The following is a 22489-nucleotide window of genomic DNA, read 5'->3' as shown; positions in this document are numbered from 1 at the left end:
AGCCACATTAGCTTGGCTAACATCCACACTGTTGGACCTTAGAGCCACTCAGGTAGGAACCTGCACTGTGCACTTAGCTTAGCATAGAGACTGCAGGTTACTCATGTTGAGGTATCACCAGCACACACTGCTTTTCAGGTGCAGCTCAGTGTTGTGGCTCTGCACATGATGTGTTTCTATAAATGTAGAATTCTTTGTTCTTTGATGTTTGAAGAGTTCCAGCACACACGCCGCCGGTGTGTGAGCCTCTGCCCTGTCCCCCCTCGCAGCCTCTTCGCTCGGTGGAGGAGCCTCTTAGTATTCCGGTGGCGCTGCAGCTGAGCGGGCAGCGTCTGCAGCCGGGCGGCTCCTCCCAGGCAGCCTTAAACCTCCTCTCCACCTCTGACCTGGGACTCTGGGCCTCTGGGACCTCCCAGCCTATTGATCCTGGCTGTGCAGGAACATCTGGTTTTCACTCACATTCTGACCCATCAATCCACTCTCTGGGGCTCTCAGAGAAGGTGTTACTGTTCAGGAACATCAAGCCCAGAGCTACCAAAGATCCTGACCATCAGCTGAAACGGACCTAATCCTGCAGCTGCAGCTGCTGATAGCAGCGTCTCCGAGCGGCTCACCTGTTCTCTGCTGAGGAGACGAATGCAGCAGGTCTCTGTTTGTGAGGACAGCTGTGTTTTGATATAACAACATCACATATTAATGAGCAGAGTTTGTTTTTGAACTTGGTTCCTTCAGCTCAGATGACGGTGAGTCAGTCACAGACCTCCAGATATAAACATCTCTCCAGGCTCATGCTGCTCTCTGCTGATAGAGCTGAACAGGGTGTGTGTGTGTGTCTGTGTGTGTGTGAGTGACTGTCGCCATGTTTGTCAGACTCACCTGAACAGACTGTGTTTCTTCTAGAAGACTTTTTCCTTGTTGGTGTATTTAGTTTGAGTTTGATCAAACTTTCAGCACGTTTGACTATCTGTGTGTGACTGTGTGTGTGTGTGTGTCTGTGTGTGTCTGAGTGTGTGTGTGTGTGTCTGAGTGTCTGTGTGTGTGTCTGAGTGTGTGTGTGTGTCTGTGACTGTGTGTGTGTCTGAGAGTGTGTCTGAGTGTGTGTGTGTGTGTTTCTGAGTGTGTGTGTCTGTGACTGTCTGTGTGTGTGTCTGAGTGTGTGTGTCTGTGTGTGTCTGAGTGTGTGTGTGTGTTTCTGAGTGTGTGTGTCTGTGACTGTCTGTGTGTGTGTCTGAGTGTGTGTGTCTGTGGCTGTCTGTGTGTGTCTGTGACTGTCTGTGTGTGTGTCTGAGTGTGTGTGTGTGTGTGTGTGTCTGAGTGTCTGTGTGTGTGTCTGAGTGTGTGTGTGTGTCTGTGACTGTGTGTGTGTCTGAGAGTGTGTCTGAGTGTGTGTGTGTGTTGAATCTTGATTTTCTGATGAATATGTATGAGGCTGACATTTATGTGACGGTGTGTGTGTCTGTGTGTGGGACTCACAGAGGTATGTTGGGGGGGCAGACCTCCTCAGACCTCCTCAGACCTCCTCAGACCTCCTCAGACCGCCTTCACACAGATGTTGAAGATCTCAGATTGAACTCAAACTCCGGAGCAAACTGAACTTTTAATTGAACCGTGTGTGTGTGGCACGTGCTCTGTGTGTGTCTGTGTGTGTGACAGTCAGTGACTCCATGGTGTGTATGGATCATAACTGCACCTGGAGCCCAGCAGTCAGGCGGCTGCACGCTCTCTGAGCCTTACAGCCCGCCGAGCTGTACGTTCCTGAGCCCTCAGTCTTTGTTCGGTCTGCGTGTGGAGGAAACGTTCACACAGAGGAAACAGACTTAATTAAAAATCAATCTTATTTGTTCAGATTTGAATTGTGAGTATTTTTGAGGTTTTACATTAGTGCTACACACAGACACACACACACACACAGAGGCTTCCAGCTCCAGTTAAATACAGACACCTGGATCAGTTTGTGAGGAGAACATAAACAGAATCGTTCTCTTTGAATTGAAGTTTTTTTTTTCATTTTTTTCATTTGAGGCCTTTTGTTGGACCTCCCACGCCACGGTGTTGCTAGGCAACCAGATAAACATATCACCTGTTAGTGTGTGTGTGTGTGTGTGTGTGAGCGTCAGACAGCATGTCCTCACAGTCCAGATGAATGCAGGGACACGTGGTCTTTGTGTGGAATGTGAGGTCACATGACCCGCTGGCATCTGAACATCCTGTCCAGGTCTTTGTGGACGCACGGTGAGGTCAGCGTCACGCGACCGCAGCGGCTTTGTGTGGCGTCCTTGCTGAGCTTCTTTTTTCCCAGCACCCTTTGCTGCCGGGTCTCGCCGCCGGTCCCTCCACGTTCTGCGAGCTCTGTAATTACAGTGGTTCCGATTCTGGGTGTTTGCGGCCCAGCTGTCTGCCTCCTCCTCACATTGAACCACCTCCTCTTCCTCACCTGAAGAGCTGTGACTGTGGGTTTGATTTCAGACTTCCTGGTTTAATGTGATGAAATGAAAATGCTAATATGTAGCCTCCATGTCTCAGGTTCTCCTTTGCCCGGTTATGGATCGGTCCCCAGGTGAGCCGGCTTCAGCAGAGCCAGCAGAGATTTACAGACACAAACTGTCTGCTCCCAGGCTGTGACCTGAGGAGACCCACAGAGACCCAAGCTCAGGTTAACACGGGCCCTCCACCCGCCACCTCGCCGCCGCCCACGTGTCGCCATGTGCGTCACCATCCCCTCGCCGGCTGCCAGCGACGAGCCTCCCACGGCGAATTCTGATGACGAGGTGTGATGTGGTCCGAGTGTCAGAACCTCAGCTCCACTTCCATCTGTCAGAACATCCGCGGCTGGAGCGGGCCAAGAAGGCGGAGGCGTGGTTCTGCTCCTCATCAGTGCTGCTGAGCCTTCAGTTCACAGACCGCAGACACCTACAGGAGGGTTCTGATGCATGAACCGGGCGGATCAATGAGAGAACGGATCAGTGCGTTCTGGGAGTCTTCTGTCCTCAGACAGTGGGATCAGTCCGTCCAGTGGTTGCTGCTCTGCCGTCCTCCAGCACCGCCCTGCTGAAGCCTCCTCGGGGAAGACTGTGCGCCTCCGGGGCACTTTTCTGTGACCTCTGACCTCCTCGGCTCCGCGTCCTCCTCAGAGATCAGAGCGGCGGCTGCGGTATCAGCAGGGCTCAGTGTAAGCGGCGTGTCAGCTGCTTCCTCTGGAGCCTGATGGCCTCGTTATGGCCTCTGATCGTTAGAAGGTCGCTGCACAGAGCTCCCATCGATCACTGAGGACGCTGAGATGTGTCAGAGGAAGGGTTAAATCCACCACCTGTCACCTGTCAGTGCTGTGGAGCAAGGCCGTGCGGCAGGATATCAGTGCTTTATTATTGATTATTGATTAACTGATTGGAGCAAACAGCTTGTAAAGTTTCATAAAATGAGGAATCAAGGCAGATTATCTGAAAAGCTTTATTGGCTGTAACATGAGTCAGAGTCAGAGTCAGAGTCAGAGTCAGAGTCAGAGTCAGAGTCAGAAACAAACACTTTATTGATCCCAGGGGGAAGTTCTTTCATTCCAGGTGCTCCATGTGACATGTGACTGGCTGCTGTGGATATGATCAGTTATATTAGTTATATTAACATGTATTTATTGATGATGGCAGCAGGTGGACACAGCGTAGTGTGAACATGGAGCCACAGTGGGAGGAGGTCAGCGTCTTAAAGTGGATTCACACTCAGCTGCTGCAGCAGATAACAAAGATAACGCACAACATCACACAGCAGAAGCACAAAAACTGAAAATATGCTGCATCATAATCAGATTACATCTGAGATCCAACAGAGTACTGAGGGAGAGGGGAGGTACAGGGGGAGAGAGAGAGGGAGGAGAGAGAGGGGGAGAGAGAGAGGGAGGAGAGAGAGGGGGAGAGAGAGAGGGAGGAGAGGGGGGGGGCGGAGTACAGGGGGAGAGAGAGAGAAAGAAGGAGGGGGGAGTGAGGGAGAGAGGAGAGAGGGAGGGGGGGGGGAGTACAGGGGGAGAGAGAGAGAAAGAAGGAGGGGGAGAGAGAGAGAGAGAGAGAGAGAGGGGGGGGGGGGGAGTACAGGGGGAGAGAGCGAGGGGGGGGGGGGCTATATAAGCGCTCTCAGACCTGAGCGGATCTGGACTCGTGCAGACTCGGAGCGGATTACACAGCTGCCGGCGCGCGCTCAGCTCTCTGTGGATTGTGTCTCGCGGACAGTGGTCGGGATGCGCGCGCACTGATGGAGCCGGCTTCGCGCTGTGGGACGTTTCTCGCGGTGGAGTAAGATGAAGAAGAGGAGGCAGAAGCGGGTGATGGAGCTGCTGCTGTTTCGGGTGCGTGGAGGACGCGCGGCCGCCGCGGAGCGTCTGCCCGCTTCCAGCCCGCGGTCCGGGCTTCCCTCTGAGCTCCATGACGCGGGGATCTGACGGCGCACGGCGGAGGGATGGAGAACGCCAGTCAGCTCAGACCTGCGCCCGCCATCTACGGAGAGCTGTTGAACGTCTCCTCCAACGACACTCGTGTCAATTTCACGTCCAAGGCGGAGGAGAAGGACCCTAACCTGGCGTTCCAGGCGGGGCTCGCCGTCACCTTAGCCCTCATAACTCTCGCCACGACGCTGTCGAACGCGTTCGTCATCGCCACCATCTATCAGTCCAGGAAGCTGCACACGCCGGCGAACTTCCTGATCGCCTCGCTGGCGGTCACGGACCTGCTGGTGTCCATCCTGGTGATGCCCATCAGCGCGCTCTACACCGTCAGCCAGACGTGGACTCTGGGACAGGTGGTGTGCGACATCTGGCTGTCCTCGGACATAACGTGCTGCACCGCGTCCATCCTCCACCTGTGCGTAATCGCGCTGGACCGGTACTGGGCCATCACGGACGCGGTGGAGTACTCCAAGAAGCGCACGCCGGCGCGCGCGGCGGGGATGGTCGCCACCGCCTGGGTCATCGCCATCTCCATCTCCCTGCCGCCTTTCTTCTGGCGCCAGGTGAAGGCGGAGGAGGTGACGAGCTGCAACGTGAACACCGACCACATCTTCTACACCATCTACTCCACCTTCGGCGCCTTCTACATCCCCACGCTGCTGCTCATCGCGCTGTACGGGAGGATCTACGTGGAGGCGCGGAAGCGCATCCTGAAGCAGTCCAACAACAAGGCGGGCAAGAGGCTGACCTCCGCGCACCTCATCACCGACTCCCCCGGCTCGGTGGCGTCCACCACCTCCCTGAACTACGGGACGAACGACGCCTCCTCCTGCGACACTACCTCACCCGCGAACGTGAGCCACGTCAAAGTCACTGTGTCCGACGCGCTGCTGGAGAAGAAGCGCATCTCCGCGGCCAGGGAGAGGAAGGCCACCAAAACCCTGGGCATCATCCTGGGCGCCTACATCATCTGCTGGCTGCCCTTCTTCATCTACACCCTGCTAGTGCCTCTGTGCCAGGCCTGCTTCCACCCGGAGCTCTTCGACATCTTCACCTGGCTCGGTTACCTCAACTCCCTGATCAACCCCATCATCTACACCATGTCCAACGAGGACTTCAAGCAGGCGTTCCACAAACTGATACGGTTCAGATGCTGCAGGGCATGAACACCCCCCCCCCCCCCCCAGCTCTGATCATCTGTTTAACCCTAGAATCGGATCACACAGACCTGCACCCTGCTGCTGCTGCTGGGGTGTTTTGGTGCAGTGGTGGATGTTCTGAGGTCTGACTTGTGTGTGACCATGCCCCCCCCCCCCAGACTCACCTTGCCATAGGACGGTCAACTTAAGCACAAACAGCTCACAGGACTAAGCTACATGAGCCCCGAGGGCAAAAAAAAAATCAGACGTGTGTTTCATTCCTGTCTAACCAGAGGAAACACTGGTGCCTACTGCTCAGCTGAGCCCGGCCCGGAGGAGGCGCCGCATGGCTTCAGTTCTGTTGGGCTCATCCTGAGGCCAGGCTGCTTCTCTTTTTCTTTCCAAACTGTCAGTGTCTGAGTCTGTGTGCATCAGTGTGGTTTCTACCTTCATCTGCTGAGAGGCTGTCGCACTGTAAAATACTGAGAGCCGCTATTTTAAAACAGGATGCTTTCATTACTGTTAATATGAGCTTTGATGTATCATTTGGTATCAGGCTGAAAGGACTGTGGCCGCTGCGGCGTCCTCCTGCAGGCGTCCTCCTGCAGGCGTCCTCCTGGCATTTCTGTCTTCCACTCCTGAGAAGTTCTGGAAGATTAAAATGTTTGAAATGCTGGGAAATGTCAGAGTATTCTGATCAGAATCACATGTGAAATGTCAGGCTGCTGCTGCGGATCCTCTGAAGGACGCCTCAGACTGATCTGTGTGAGCCGGCAGCTTCTCACAGTGATGGAGACGAGCTGCACGTGTTCAGAGCTGCAGCTGCTGATGAAGGGTCCACACTATACAGCCTTTTTATACCAAACTAAACATTTAAAGACAACATTCAAAGCTGCCTGTTTAAAGCTGCAGTGCAGAACACCAGGGCTCTGAATCCTGACCCTAACCCGCCACAGGGTGTCACCGTGGAGACACAGCCACCAGGAAGTATTCGGAAAACAATAACAAACAATGTTAGCGTGGGTTAGCTTAGCTGGCTAACATCATTCTGAGAGGTTTGGGACCTAAGATCCCCTCTGAAGCCCAAACAGTCACCCTGGATCACACACGTGTGGACAGTGTTTGTGTAATCCCTCTCACAGCCTGTAGGGGGAGCCAAACGTTCTGCACTGCAGCTTTATAAACTGGGTTGCTCACAGTTTGACCTCGGTGTAATTGTGGCTGCAGCTCTGTCCATGTCGAGCGTCCTTTTAAAAAATCTGAACAACATGTTGTAGTTCAACACAGCTTTGGGGACTAGCCTATGCTAATTAGCTTTTTGTTCTGAGAAGACTGAAGCCACTCTCAAGTCCTCAACTGGTTTATCCTCAAAATGGACCAAATCCGGTGCACTAATTACCCATAATGCAACACCTCTCGCTGATGGCTCAGTCAGAGTGCATTATGCTAGTAGCGGCTAATGTAGCCTGCAGCAGAGATGAGGAGCAGCTACACAGATCTGGTAAGCTAACGTCTCTTTTTACAGTCAGGATAGCAGATCGAACACAGACTCACACTTTTATTACACAGTATGAACACACACCGTGGTGCTGGAGGCACAGGACAATTAGCTTAGCATAGAAGCTGGAAGAAAAAAGGGGGAAAAGTAGCCTGGCTGTGTCTGAAATTCAAAATATACACAAGAATTAGCATAAACATCCAGAGTGACACATGTTTGTGGGGATACGGCTAATTGTTAGCAAACATTAGCATGTGTTGTTTTTACATTTTGGTTTGTGTACACGTTACAACAGAGCAGCTGGTGGTTGTATTGTATTTTTTTTTTAATTAAGCCATGCTAGCTGTTTCCCCTTATTTCACATATTTATGCTAAGCTAAGCTAAGTCTTCTGCCTACAGCTTGTGTTTGGACCTGAGAGTGGTGTCAGTCTGTTCAGTTAATTTTACTCAAATGATTCCTTGAACTGTAAAAATGTTTCAGTTGATTTAAGAAGAGAGAGTTCTACTCTTTAGTATAAGATAATTCCAAGATGGCTGCCAGGTCACACCTCCTCCTGTCAGTGAACGGCAGCCATCTTGGATGTGTGTGTGGAGGCGCTGCGGGCGCCCGCGGGGCTCCGGCTCTGTGATGGACAGCCTCTGTGTACAGTATGGATCAGCTCGGTGTGACACTCATCTGGTGGCTCTGTGGGTCCAGTGGAAGCTTCTCGCTGTACATGGCTTCTGCACACATCAGCGCCGCGCTCTGCAGGAGGACCTGCGGCGCACGCAGAGCACGGACACTGCTGCTGTTGTAAAAAAGTGAAAAAATCCATCAATAAAAGGCATCATGAGGATATGAGAGCTCTGCAGCATGTGTTCATTGCTCAGATAAACCACGCTGACATTTGTGTTATCGGCAGCTGATCTGATCAGATGATCGCGCCGATGTTGAGATGTGTGACATCACAGGCAGTTTGTAGCTTCAGGAAGCAGCTAGCAGCAAAATGTCAGCCATGAATTCCCGATGATGGGACGCCGCCTCCTTTATGCATTTTCTGCTGCTTATCTGAATCCATCTTTCAGGATGATGGGGGTTATTATAACACACACACAGTGTAATAACACTCTGCAGGCTCACCCTGTGTGTGATGTGATGCTGCAGTGAAACCTTAAAAAGAATCCTTACAGTCACTGTCCTCACATATTTTCAGCGTGCATACCAAAATATTTATTGTTCATCATTTTGTATCCAGTAATCATTGATCAGACTGTATGTCCTGTATTTCTGAATGTCCCTGAACGTCTCATCATGTTCTGATGCTCATATAAAGCAGTGATGGAACGTGGAGAGTCCAGACTGTCCTGAAGACGAGCTGCAGCACGTGCAGTGATGAAGAGGCTGACAGAGGTCGGCCCGTGTGTCGTGTTTGGCCTCGGTTCAGTCTGTGCTGATGATGCCTTCATGTCAGCAGAGACTGAGACGTCAGGGGACTCAGAGGTGAGACGCTGGGTTCGTCTCAGAGCGGCCTGTCTCATCGCCTCCTGTTGTCCAGAGTGAACAGGACTCGGTGTTTGATGCTTCCTGTGCAGCAGCACACAGACAGACTGTGGTGGGAGAAGGCTGGTTTACTTTGGAACCAGTGTGGTTTTCAACCCCTGGGTCACGTCCCCTGAAAGGGTCATCAGATAAAGCTGAAGGGTCCAGAGATGATTTTTGTTTACAGAATACAGAGCTGCAGTAGAAAGTCACCCCGAGGATGTTGCAGGCACGTGGGCTCAGTACAGACCTCGGAAACACCTTTGATCCAGCTCAGACTCAGCTGGAGTCACTTCTGCTGCCTGGCCGTCGGAGGAGCTTCTTCCATCAACACCTCCAGAAAAGGCTCAGTCCACAGATCAAATGTTGGTGTTTCCAGAAGTTCCAGGCTGTGAACATCTTTATTTCTGTGGTCTGTCCGTCAGCCTCTAGTGGTCAGTGGGGGAACTGCAGTTTTTGCCTTTAGCATCTTTTAGTTCAGAACGACAGCAGGTTTTATTTGTAACAATGGAAACGGGTGTTCTCTGATCTGTGCGCCCTCTTGTGGTCGTGGAGCTGCGTGCAGGTAGAGAAACAGGTGCAGAGGTTGTTTGATGAGGTGTAGCTGTGTGTGTGTTGTGTTAACGCTGAAATCAGGTTGTGTGTTTTTGTCTGAGAGTGTTAGATAAAAGCTAAAGGACTAAATACACAGAAGAAGAAGTGTTGATGTGTGGGGGCGAGCCACAGCTGAGAAACATCCCACCGCCACACACACACACACACACAGACACACACACACACACAGAAGATGGATGGATGAGGTGTTGCTGAGTGGGCAGGTGTGTGTGTGTGTGTGTGTGTGTCCTCCAGCAGCATATGTCCTCCTGCTTGAATCTTGAAAGTTTTGTTATGTGATGAACCGCTGCTGAAAACGTGACAAACAAATGAGCGCAGACCGTCCTCCCTCCATCTTCCTCCCTCCATCTTCCTCCCTCCATCTTCCTCCCTCCATCGTCCTCCCTCCATCCCTCCATCTTCCTCCCTCCATCGTCCTCCCTCCATCCCTCCATCGTCCTCCCTCCATCTTCCTCCCTCCATCGTCCTCCCTCCATCCCTCCATCGTCCTCCCTCCATCGTCCTCCCTCCATCGTCCTCCCTCCATCACTTCCACACCCACTGAACTCCTGAGGAGCTGCAGTGAACCATCCACAGCTGAACAGCTCCAGACTCAGAGTGTCAGTGATGGAGATGAGGATGAGGTGGATGAAGGCCTTCAGTTGAAACAGGAGCAGCAGGGCGCTCAGTGAGGTTTAAACAGATCCTGATGACACAGACCAGAATTGAACAGACCCTCCCACTGTAGGTCCTCATGTGATGACAGCAGACGTGTAGTAAGTAGTAGAGGAGTCAAACTTTAAGCTGGACGCACGGCTCAGATATCAGATGTTATATTCAGAATCCTTCCTCTGACTAAACTTTACCTTCCTTCTGAAAACCAGTGTCTGATCCACTGACCACATCAGTACAACAGGAGCAGAACTGATCCTCAGGACTGGAGCCGACCCACTGCTCCACCACTGGACACTGAGAGGAGACATTTATTGAGGGAGGAGACATCAGGACGGAGCGGCCGGCCGAGCACGGAGACATCAGCAGTGTGGAGGACTAGAAGCCTGGTCCATGCAGCCAGCAGAGAGCACGGAGCTGATCCAGCAGACCATCAGACAGGCTGCTGCTGGAGGCTTCTGGACCAGAGACACCAACACCTCTGATGTTGACGTGGTCTCTGCTGGGCAGGTCTTCTTCTTCCTCTTCTTCTTCCTCTTCTTTGTTTGTGTTCAGAACAGCTGGAGACAGACAGTGATTAGCCTAGCTTGGTAAACAGCTAGCCTGGCCCTGCCTAACGAGGAATTAATTAACATTTTGTATCTTGTTTGTTTAACACAGACGAGTGGGGCGTTCAGGGGCAATTAGAGGAAGCTCATCAGGGAAACACAATCATGAGCACTTTGATTTGTCTCTGATGATAATGATCTGAACCAACATGGTTCGAGGTGTCCTTAATTGCTCCCGTCCTCGTTCCCCTGCCCAGATCTTTCCCAGCTGCTCCTGAATTTGATCTGGCAGCCTCGCTCCTCTCAGAGCTGCCGGCTGTCGCTCGGCCTGCCAGGAGGACTGACGGTATCATCACACCCACTCAGCAGCCCTGCTACGAGCAGGTGGTGCTGGAGAGCGGGGAGTCGGACACGCTATCGAATCACCGCCCCGCCGGGCCAGCGGTCCGTCTCTCACATCGCTCACTCATCAGCAGGTTGCTAAATACAACCCCCCCCCCCCACAAACAGGTTGGAGAGCTTGTTTCTGAATCATCGTGAGCTGAAGGCCTGATAGTCTCTGATTTCCAAAACAAACATGGCACAGCGCCTCCACCAGGTTCACCTCAGCGTTAGAGGAGCGATTTATAACTAACAGCCACTGAAACCGCCCAGAACCAGTCGAAGCATGTAGGGCTGAAGCTAGCATGCTAACATGCTATGACCAGCTGGCGTGGTGCTGACAGACATGCTGCTCCTCACGGCTTCCTAACTATAGCACAGACAAAAACAACAGCACCCCTATGTTGATGAAGATTCTCAGTCATCCAGGTCATCATACGTAGAGAAGATTGAAGCGAGGCGTCTGGACTTGTAGAGTTTTCTAGAAGACGTTTCTCTGCTCATCCAAGCAGCTTCATCAGTTCTAACTGTTTGGTGGGGAAACATGGTTTATATGTGGTTACAGACCTATGTGGGTGGGTCTGGGTAAAACTTAAAAAACTTACAAACAATAGCACTAAACACAGCACCCCTACAGGACAGAAAGGAACTGCATTTTATTTTTATATAATTTTCTTGTGGCCGTGTCTCCGCCGCTCCGTCCTCTGTCTGCCCACTCAGGTCCAGCACGCCTCACTCCTCGCCGCTGCCTCAAAGCGCTGTGTCGATGCGGAGGTCCGTGAGGAGACTTTCCCGGTGGAACCGCCCGACCGGCTCTGTTTGTTCTGTATCATTGACAGAAACTGCTGAGAGGAGGCGGCTCAGCTGCTCTGTGTGCAGCACTGTGATGGACAGGCTGGTTCTCCTGAACCCATCAGACGCCTTCTAATCAAACATTTACTCTGATTACTGACCAGCCACAGAAAAATCACTTCAGGTGTGGATGTGGGTCTCACATCACAGATCTTTACATTAACAATCAGTGGAAACTGTCAGGTTTGGAGGGGGTTTAAAGGGTTAAACTAGGTTTGATGGAGAGGACCCAAGATCCAACCCCGAGGAACTCCAAACACAGGATGTCTGGGCCCACAGCTTGTTGTGGATCTGGGCAGACAGGGGTCATCTTTCAGGCTCTGAGTCCAGGCCTGTGTCTGGATGCTGCAGTACTGGCGGGTTGTAAGCTGACAGACAGACTCGGCCTCAGCTGCAGCTTCATGTAATGTCAGAACTCTGAGGTGATGAGTGACTTCACGGCCTGTCGCCTCATTGATTTTCTGTCTGCTGCTGTGAGCGTGTGTGTTATTGATCGTGTGATGAGCGCTGACGGACAGACGTCGCCTTGTTCCTGCTGAATTACTGAAAAGCACTCTGCGGCAGCCTGAATGTCAGCAGCTCTATCAGCCGCAGCAGAGGGGTCAGATTTCACATTACAGAAAAGGACCGTCTGCATTTAACCTTCATTGATGGAGCCAGGAGGCCGGGACAGAAGCAGAGGCTTCCTCTGTTCGCTGTGTGTCATCATATGGTTTGTCGTGTTGCATCTCATAGGCTCTCTTGTTGTGTTTTGTGTGTGTGTGTTCAGCATGTTTGTCTGGGTTAGCAGCTGTTGATGATCTTGTATCACTTTTCAGGCATTTTGTGTGTCTGTGCGGATGTTTGTCACATCAGGGGGTGAAGCTCTCGATGTAGAGAGCTACGTGTTACATGGACACGCACATGAGGCTTTCTAAATGTGTACTTTGTGTTCATTTTTGTGTGTGTATTTAACAATTTTTCGATGAAAATGATGAAAATGGATCATTTGTGTGTGTTTTCACAGGTCGCTATAGAGACACGTGGAGAACGACGCCATGACAGAGCAGTAACAGCTGCAGCGAACTGCAGTCAGCATGAAGAACAAAGGTCATGTGATGTTGATCAGTTTTACACAATGCCTCTTAATGTTTAAACCGAGCGGCAGCCTCCAACCTCAGGCTCAGAACTTGTAGTTCAGGCTGCAGCCACTGGGGGCTGGCTCCAGCAGCGGGTCATTTCCCATAGACTCCCATGTTAAAATGTCCGACATGTTTACAGCCTGGTACAAAAAACCACTCTGGTCTCAGATGATAGGTTCTCTTCTAGTGTCAGTTGTACAGGGGGTGAATTTTTTTTTACAACTCACTCGTTTTAATTGTATTCAGACTTAAAATTACGCATAATAATGGACGTTAACGCTTTGAGTGACAGGTGGTTGACGTATCACAGCGCGAGTTTCTTACTGTCAGTGGTTATAACTGATGCAGCAGATAAACCGGTGTGAAATGAAAACGTCCGTCTCACAGTGACAGCTGGTTCGGACAGACTGTCTGCAGGAGGATCACTGTGATCTCTAACTGAACCTGGTCCAGTTCAGGTTCCTGTAGCTCCGTCTGATTGGCTGTCATGGTGGTTCACAGCTGTCGTTTTATTTTGTGTCTTCTGTCTGCAGCAGTTGTGTGTGTGTGTGCACCTTTGTTGTTGTGTCCATGCAGTCCCTTCAGGCAGTGGCGGCCGGTGGCCCTCTGAGCTCTCAGGGCCCCGGGGCCTGCAGCTGAGGTTCCCATCTGTGCCTGATCAGATGCAGTGAGACGGCTTCAGCGCGCTCTGCCGCCGGTTTGAACTGCGTGAAGTTTCACACACACAGAGCGGCAGCTCCATCTGATTGGCCGTCACACTGACAGTGTTTACACACAGATCAGAAAGCATTGGCCGTGGACTGGCAGCAGCACATCGTGTGTCAGATGAGTCCTCACCGCTGCCACAGACCCACGATTGTGTGTAAACCGCACACACACACTGAAACCCTCCTGTCATCCCAGTGAGGAGAAAATCAATGAATATTGGCTTTCTCCAAGTGTCAGTCTGAAGCGGTGCAGTTTTTCTCACAGCTTCAGAGAGCCTGCGCTGTTTGAGCTGCAGATGTCTCGAGGGTGATTCAGCACGGGGCCACAGTGGCAGCAGCCCAGTCCTTCACAGCACTCGGCCGGGATAAAGACCGCTCCGCCGCCTTATCAGGCCGCCTCCACTCAGGGGCCGGCCCGCCGTGTGATTGCAGCGCCAGAGATTGGACAGTAAATGTCAAGATATTGCAGGAGGCTCTATCGGAGAACCATCCAGACACTTTTATCTGTTTGATGTGCTGAGCAGGAGGAGATGGAGAGCGGCGCACATGCTAACAGGCTCAGCACACAGGAGTCCTGTCAGATCCACAAACACACCTTCACAGAGTCCAAACGTTCAGGATGGACGGACGCTCGCAGCCGTCAGAGACATAATCTGAACATCACACACTGACTGACTCAGAGAGCTACACACACAGAGCTACACATAGAGATGCACACAGAGCTGCACACACAACCTGCACACAGCTACACACAGAGAGCTGCAGACAGAGCTGCACATAGAGCTACACATAGAGCTGCAGACAGAGCTACACACAGAGCTACACATAGAGCTGCAGACGCAACCTGCGCACAGCTACACACAGAGAGCTGCAGACAGAGCTGCACACACAGAGCTACACAGAGCTACACATAGAGCTGCACACAGAGCTACACACAGAGCTACACAGAGAGCTGCAGACAGAGCTACACACAGAGCTACACATAGAGCTGCAGACGCAACCTGCGCACAGCTACACACAGAGAGCTGCAGACAGAGCTGCACACACAGAGCTACACAGAGCTACACATAGAGCTGCACACAGAGCTACACAGAGAGCTGCAGACAGAGCTGCACACAGCTACACACAGAGCTGCACACACAGAGCTACACACAACCTGCACAGCCATGTTGATCTCATGTAGAGGGTGCTGTGTATTTTTGTACGTGTGTGTGTTTTTTTTGTAAACTCAGTTTGTGTTTGGTTATTTTATCGTTGTGTAAACTAGACACTAGAAGAGAAGTGATCCTTCCAGACCAGAGAGGTTTTTTGTTCCAGGCTGTTAACATGTTCATTTCTGCTGTGACATGTTAACATGGGAGTCTATGGGAAATGACTTGTGGAGCCAGCCCCCAGTGGCTGCAGCCTGAACTACAAGTTCTGACACAGTCTGAGCCTGGAGGCCGCCGCTTGGCTTTCACGCTTTACTCCTCTACACTGTTCTGTTTGAACCAGCAGGTGTCGCTGTTCTCTCCTGTTGTATGTGCACATTTCAGCCGCATTAACCGCTTCACCTCCATCACAGGTTTCTGAATCTGACACATGGAGCCGTCCTGAGCGTCTTCATGAGAAAATCTCTTCAGCGTGAAGTCGAGTGCAGCTGACAGTTTGAAAGGCCTCCTTCAGGAGACGGACCTGACGAGGTGAAGAGGAGAAGAAATGTCTGCCGCAGTCAGAGTGATGTCAGCTAACAGGCTGGTCTGGTGGTGAAGACGTGTTGGACGAGGGCAGGCTGGTCAGGAAGTGTTTGTATCAGCTGAGCCAGCTCCAGTGAGCTGAAAGGAAATGAAGAGCATGAAAGTGTCAAAAATCAGACGATTTTTAAATGTTGGCATGATGCTGAATATTCCAGGAGGTCTCACAGAGGTCTGTGGCAGAGTGGAAGAGGTGGAGACACAAAAACCTAGTCTTCAGTCTGGTATTATTGGGCTACATCTGCAGACCTCCATGTTTCCAGGCAGATCACAGGCTGCATGGAGGATCCTTTTATATAACTCAGCTGAATGATATAAAGACTGACTCACCTGGTGATGCCTCCACCTCAGCTCCACTCGGGCTCCACCTCTCTGCCTGATTACCTGGAAGCTCTGTGGGACGCTCCGATCTCACACAGACTCAGAACAGAAATGGACTCACTAGTGGCCGCTAGAGGAACTGCAGTCTTTGGCTTCATTTCTTAGCTTAATAGATCGGAGGGTGGCTGTTTCAGTGCCCGCCCACCTCCACCTAATCTCTGTGCCCATATTTGGATTATCTTCCTGTGTCTGTCGTCCTCTGCTTTGTTAATAAAGTCTGACTGGCAGGACAAGTCTTCTTTGTTTCCTCTTAGTGTTTCCAGATAAAGGTTTCCATGATGTAAGATGATCCGCCGCGGCTCAGACCGATGTCAGCATCAGCACTTCACAATCCAAGTCTTTTCTTTAGCCTCCATTTTGTCCCGGCATACAGGGAGGAATCCATCAGACAGGAGCAACACAGAAACCAATCTCTGCACCCACAGCAGCAGGAAATAGGCTGAAATGCAATTCAGCGACACAACGGCTGAAGAAGAAGGAGGCATGCTGGGAAACAGGAAATCACCAAGGCAGATGAGGCAGGCTGAGAAAATGAGCAGAGCGAAGAAGTAAATTACAACATTTTATCACGAAATTACCCGACCAGAGAGCGGCCTGGTTAATATTAATAACTGCACGCTTGTTGTATCAGATCTCTGCCTCTGCTTTGAATCCACAGAGCCGCAGACTCTGAAGAAAAGCTCAGAGTGCAGACGTGCTTTTAATGTTTCATATGGTTCCAGAGGAGACATGTGGCGGAGCTGTTTAACAGCTTTAAGGCTGTCTGTATCCGCCGCCAGCAGAGCTGCTAACATCTGAGACATCTGAGTGATGGTGTGATGTCTAGAACTCAACAATCAGTTTGATCACTGTGACATTTGACCTCCGACCCTCAAACCAGGACTGCTACATTAGCAACAGTTAGTTAAGGATGCTAACAGATAGCGTAAACACACAAATGAGCAGCCTGACCAGCAGTTAGCATCTTCTTAGCCTGTTAGCTCCAGACCACACAGATCTCAATAAATAATTGAACGACTGTTTCTTTCCACCTGAGCGCTCTGAGTCGAGTGTTTGTCCGTCACGCCTCATCAAGGTTCATTCTGATGGTGAAGTTTTAACTCTGAGATAATGAAATAAGATGATTGGAGCATGGAGTCTTATCAGAAGCTGTTCTCATGTGGAGATAATCAGGTCTTGATCTGGAGATGACAAGCGTGTATAAACACATTAGCCGCTGTGGCCGCCTCCATCAGGACAGAATGAGGACGGCAGGAAGCAGCGTTCCTGAGGAGGACTTCTCTTCATTCATGTTCTTACTGTCTTTAAAGTGTGTTACGGCTCATGGTGAGTCCGTGCTGCTGCTGCTGGTGTCAGTGCTTCAGAGAGGCTCCAGTAAGAGAAGCAGCTATTGGCTGTCCCACTGAATGATGTCATTATATAATTTGCATATCAGAAAGTGTTCAGTCTACCACTGTTTTTGTTTTTGTTGTGCTGTTTACATCCCGCTCTGCACGCCATGACGGGTCCAGCAGCAGCTCTGCGCCTGATTGGACGCCGAGTAATGTGGGTCTGTTCTCTGACTGCAGCTGTGGAGCTCTGTCAGGAACTGCAGGACGTCAGTCCAAAAGTCTCCAGAGAGAAAGTCTCTATATTTGATGCTTGTCACTTTTGACAAAAAAAGATTTGGAAAGTCTTCAGATTTAGTGAGAGAGTCGCCGGGTTCTCTGTCGGTGGGAAAAATGTCTCCCTGCATGACTTGGTGTGGATGTTCTGAACCGAACAGAACACACGGCCCGAACCGTGACACGTTGTTTCCTGAACCGTCCCTGGCCTTAAGACAGTCAGGAGGCTTGACACGTACACGCTGCTGCTGCCACAGGTGGGTGGGCCTGCTGCACTGTCCTCCCAGCATGCAGCAGGTGGGCGGGGCTCTGTGGTCTGCAGGCGGAGCCTCCACAGTGAGGGTTAGAGTTCGGGTCGTCTCCTGCTGGCATCGTGTGTGATGTGGTGCAGCAGCAGCCGCTTGTCTCTGGACTCATGGTGCGTTTGAGTCCCTGCTGCTTCTCTCTGTCAGAGGGATTCACAGCAAATAACAGAGATTACACCGCAGTGTGTGTGTGTGTGTGTGTGTGTGTGTGTGTGTGTGTGTGTGCTGTCAGAGTTTGATCCCCCTCATATGTTTTCAGTCTGTCAGTCACAACTAATGGATTCGGTGTAAATTGCAGCGTCCTCAGTGAACCTCTCTGTGCATAAACACCAGCAGAGGACTCCGCGGTGTCCATGTTAAACATGCTGCTATGAATCTGGAGGACATCAGCTGATGTATCTGTGGCGGGCAGTGATGAGACTCTGCGCCACCCTGACCCGCAGCAGGGTGCTGAGCTGCCCGATGACCTGGTCTAAGGTTTCTGAGCTCCCTCAGCGTTCACTGTGACCCCGCTGAACTCATCACTGATGCTGAAACTTCGCGCAGACGTTACAGACCCATCAGCTCGTTGCTGTGTCCTTCTGCTGTAACGTGTGAATATTAATCCCTTCTCACACAGAGAGGGGGCGGAGCCTGCGTCTGATCTTCAGATTGATTCCATTAGCTGTCGCTCTGATTGGATTTTCCGCCGCAGCTGCCCGGCCGTCTCAGGCGATTCAGCCTGACAGAGAAATTAACAGATTCATTTGAGGCTCCGCTGTTCCTGCTGAAATTACCCCTCAGCTCCATTTATAAGATGTTTGAACCGGTCGTATCAATCCTCATTAATAAACACACAAATGCAGATTGATGGGGAAGTGTGCTCGTCCTCCAGCAGCGTGATCCTCAGAGGACCGGAGCAAACATCAGTCTGTTTAATGGCTCGTGGTTTCAGCGACATTTGCTGCTTTTAATGTGTTTATAGTGGCTCTTTCAGTCCGTTACAGGACTGTGTTCTTCTTTTGTTCAGACCCATTAAGATTCAGAGTGTTTCAGACGTCATTTCCTTAAACTGCACACAGCAGTAATTACAGAAGCCTGTGGCACATGATGAAGACATAGAGTCCTTGTGTGTTATATAAATCTGACTTTGAGAAAAGTCTGGATTTTAGAGGAACAAACACTCACGTTCTTTCATCCGCCATTTCAGCAAATCTCCAGGAAGTAAACGGCCGTCCTTGAAAGGCCATTACACGGCCTGCATTGAGATTATGCAGCAGTTTACGGTGGAGCTGTGGAGCATTCAGATGGGAGGTAATCTGAGGTCCTGCAGTCATCAGTAGTCAGGCGGAGTCGTCTCTGCCGCAGCCTCTGTCTGTCGTCGGGCTGGATTCACTGTGATGGACACGCTGCGCCTGAACGCACCGTGACGTCAAAGGGAGGCGTTTACAGCTCGGTCCTTTTCAGACCTACAGAAGGTTTTTTTGGCTACCGTGGTAACAAGCCACGCCCCAACCAGCAGATTTTATGTGCACTTATTCACACAGCCACAGGAGGGCGCACAGCACCGTGAACTCTGTCCGTTCAGTCACAAACAGGACGAAACATGGACGAGCCCAAAGGGCTTCCGAAGGTTTAAGCTGGCTGTAAATATGTTTGTTTGTTTATTTGTGCTGTAAAGTTGGACACCAGCCTCTGGTGGACACTGGAGGAACTGCAGCTTTGACACTGGCTCACTGGGTTGTTTGGTGTGGAAGTCCTCCCTGTGTCACTTTTAGCTCGGCAGTCACTGTCAGAGCTAATGCTAGCTACTGTCAGTGATGTGTGACCGTTTGGACATGTTTGGATTCCAAAAGGAGGTCTTTATGGACTCACTGTTGGAGCAGCCTCTAGTGGACACTGGAGGCACTGCAGTCTGTGATGGTCTTTAATTATTGTAAATGTATAATTCTCTGTATAAATAAACATAAATATGATTATATCCTGCTTTCTTCTATGAAGGACTGAAGCTTTGTGTTTGTATTGAAGCAACAACACACTGTGGTCATCGTCTTCTTTGTGTGACACGTGTGCTGTCCACAGCTGACGCGCTGCGTTACTGTATTTAACAGTGTCCTCTGGCTTCATTAACGACGGGTTCGGTAACTGCACATCAGTCAGAGCTTAGTGTTGTGTCTGTTGGAGAGTCGACTGTGAAAGCGGCAGCAGGAATAATTAATGTGTCAGTCGATGATGTGAGCGTGCTAATTGTTTGACCGCCTCTCTGCAGCGCTGTGTGTCTGTGGGGCTCGTCCACGGTCAGGGTCGCACCCTCATCGCCTCTGTTACAGCGACGTTGTGAGGTGACACAGCTGCTCATGGTGTTTCTGCCCCGCTGGACCGGAACCTTTAGACCACCAGGGTGATAAAAACACACAGATGGAGGAAGGTGGAGTCTCCTCCTATGGGGAGTCCTCTGCATGGTCAGCTCCAGCACGCTCAGCCTCCACCCAGCAGGGTCCAGATCCAGAGGCTTCGAGGCTAACAGAAAGAAAGGAACCCAATCAAGGAACTTCCCCTGCCATCCCTGCCCCCCACCTGCTCACGCACCTGAAACTCCAGCACGCCGCCCCGCTGATGAAGTCATCATGTCCTCCCGTACGGTCTGATCAGGAGCTGCTGCTGTAAACTGACCCGCTGCTGACCTCAGTGCAGACTCAGAGCAGAGCGGCGGCGCACCGGGCTGAATTTGCGAAGCATCATTGTCATGCATCACGTCGCTCTGCAGACCACCCGTTGCCTAGGGGATACACTGCATGTAGAAATGAGAGAAAAGCCTGTTGTGCCTCCTCTGTCACCGTCTGTGGGAGCTCAGTCCACTCGCACAGACTTTCCTCGTGAGCATCATTGATCCGAGCGTCCCCTCTGGGCGCTCTGTGACAAACTGCAGAGCTTCTGTTAATGCACAGCTTTCATAGAGACCTTTTCCTGTGATGCACTGTTCACCTGAGGATGAACGCACAGGGAGGTCCGGTTGGGAGGTGGGGGGCAGAGGCAGCACAGTGGATCCTCAGGTCATGTTTAAAAACAGTTTGTCACAGCATTAAAAGTCACATGACCCCGACGAGATGACGTTAGAGACAAAGTGAAGAGCAACGTCTCCTCTGGTACCAGCAGAACAGAACGACTGCTGTACGTCCAGCACCAAGGTCCAAGAACTGAGTCAGGCTGAAACTGGACCAGGTCAGCAGAGGTGGTCCATAAGCAGGACCTGCTCCTCACACTGCAGGGTGTGTGTGTGTGAGTGTGTCTGTGTGTGTGTCTGTGTGTGTGTCTGTGTGTGTGTGTCTGTGTGTGTGTCTCTGTGTGTGAGTGTGTGTGTCTGTGTGTGTGTCTGTGTGTCTGTGTGTGTCTGTGTGTGTCTCTGTGTGTGTGTGTGTCTGTGTGTGTGTCTGTGTGTGTCTGTGTGTGTGTGTCTGTGTGTGTCTGTGTGTGTGTCTCTGTGTGTCTGTGTGTGTGTCTGTGTGTGTGTGTCTGTGTGTGTCTCTGTGTGTGTCTCTGTGTGTCTGTGTGTGTGTCTGTGTGTGTGTGTCTGTGTGTGTGTGTTAATGGCCTCTACCTGCTCCTCACCAAACACTCCTCAGTTATCTGATAATAGGATTTATTCAAACCGTCGTCACAGCTCGGGGAAATATTTGGGGTAAGTTGCACATTTCAGAGCTTAGTTTAATAATTCAATTATAAAAGCAGGCCGCAGTTCACTGCTCCGGGATGTTGCCCAAATCTATTTTACGGCAGTTTTATTAGATAGTCGGGTAGAAGAGAGGGAGAGGGAGAGGCGGGGACAGACCGAGCAGCGTGTGAAGGTGTGCCTCAGGGAACAGACCTTCATTCATTCAGCTCTTTAAATGACATTTTCCACACTTACATTCATGGTGAGCTGTGATTACAGTGAAACAGAGCTCTGTAATGTGAACTCAGAGATTCTTTGTCTTCCAGCCTGGAACAGAAACACACATGGCAGACGGCGGACGCCTCCAGCCGGCTGTGCTTGGAGCGACGTGGTCCTGTAGTTTGTTGAAGTGCTGCAGCTGTCTCCATCTTATTCTTCCTCTTATACGTGGAGTGATGACCATGATGGTTTTAATGCTCCTACACGGTGGTGTACACGGTTGTTCTATAAGAATGTGAATGCGTGGACTGATGCAGCACGATGGAGGCTGCAGCAGGGATCAGGTGCTGCAGAGTGGACCCTTCTTTGCTGTGTGGGACCAGTGGCTGAGGCGCTGCTGTGTTCAGCCTCCTCCTGCTTCCTCCTTTAGCTGGCGTGTCAGATCAGGCTTAGAGGCGGCCAGCTGTGCAGGTATTACATTTCTCAGCTCTGGATTCCTCGGCAGGTAAATCGCCTCTTATTCTTAATTATTCCTGCAAAGCGCCGCTCGGCGTGTAAATAAGCATTAGACTGAGGAGAGAATTAAAAGAGAACATCAGCCTGGATTTAACCGTCAGTGAATAGTAATGACTTCTCTGACAGTAGTTTGATACGCAGGTGCAGCTAATGATGGCTGCTCCCAGCTCGTCTGTGTTGTGTGTCCTTCTCCCTGTGTGATGCACTTAGCGGTGTGTTGTTTGTGCTGCCTACAGGAAGGAAGGAGACAGGAAGGAGGCAGGGAGGAGGCAGGAAGGAGGCAGGGAGGAGGAAGGAAGGAGGCAGGGAGGAGGCAGGAAGGAGGCAGGAAGGAGGCAGGGAGGAGGCAGGGAGGAGGAAGGAAGGAAGGAGGCAGGGAGGCAGGAAGGAGGCAGGGAGGAGGCAGGAAGGGGGCAGGAAGGAGGCAGGGAGGAGGCAGGGAGGAGGAAGGAAGGAAGGAGGCAGGGAGGAGGCAGGAAGGAGGCAGGGAGGAGGAAGGAAGGAGGCAGGGAGGAGGAAGGAAGGAGGCAGGGAGGAGGCAGGAAGGAGGCAGGGAGGAGGAAGGAAGGAGAAGGAGGCAGGGAGGAGGAAGGAAGGAGGCAGGGAGGAGGAAGGAAGGAGGCAGGGAGGAGGCAGGAA

At 51.4% G+C, this 22489-nt stretch overlaps 2 protein-coding genes across 3 annotated transcripts in view; both read left to right on the top strand.

The window, feature by feature from the left end:
• Positions 1 to 15732, top strand: part of mei4 (meiosis-specific, MEI4 homolog (S. cerevisiae)) — a 49745-nt gene extending 34013 nt beyond the window's left edge. For both annotated transcript variants that reach the window (XM_028396871.1, XM_028396873.1), the window contains exons 6-7: positions 12640 to 12722; positions 15026 to 15732. In XM_028396871.1, the coding sequence (XP_028252672.1) occupies positions 12640 to 12722; positions 15026 to 15104 (162 nt within the window). In that variant the 3' untranslated portion in view covers positions 15105 to 15732. The remainder of the gene's footprint in view (positions 1 to 12639; positions 12723 to 15025) is intronic.
• On the top strand, positions 4191 to 5775 carry LOC114428454 (5-hydroxytryptamine receptor 1B-like). Its single transcript, XM_028396883.1, has one exon. It carries the CDS (start codon positions 4444 to 4446, stop codon positions 5593 to 5595), a length of 1152 nt encoding a protein of 383 aa, XP_028252684.1. The 5' UTR covers positions 4191 to 4443; the 3' UTR covers positions 5596 to 5775.
• Positions 15733 to 22489: the final 6757 nt, after the last annotated feature.

The sequence above is a fragment of the Parambassis ranga genome, chromosome 24 (genome assembly GCF_900634625.1).
Source record: "Parambassis ranga chromosome 24, fParRan2.1, whole genome shotgun sequence".
Lineage (NCBI taxonomy): Eukaryota > Metazoa > Chordata > Actinopteri > Ambassidae > Parambassis > Parambassis ranga.
Note: the sequence above shows the minus strand (reverse complement) of the source record. Positions and strands in the feature narration are given on the sequence as shown.

Bases quoted from the DNA above. Each gene is read 5' to 3' on its own strand.
- LOC114428454 (XM_028396883.1), top strand. From the start codon at position 4,444: ATGGAGAACGCCAGTCAGCTCAGACCTGCGCCCGCCATCTACGGAGAG.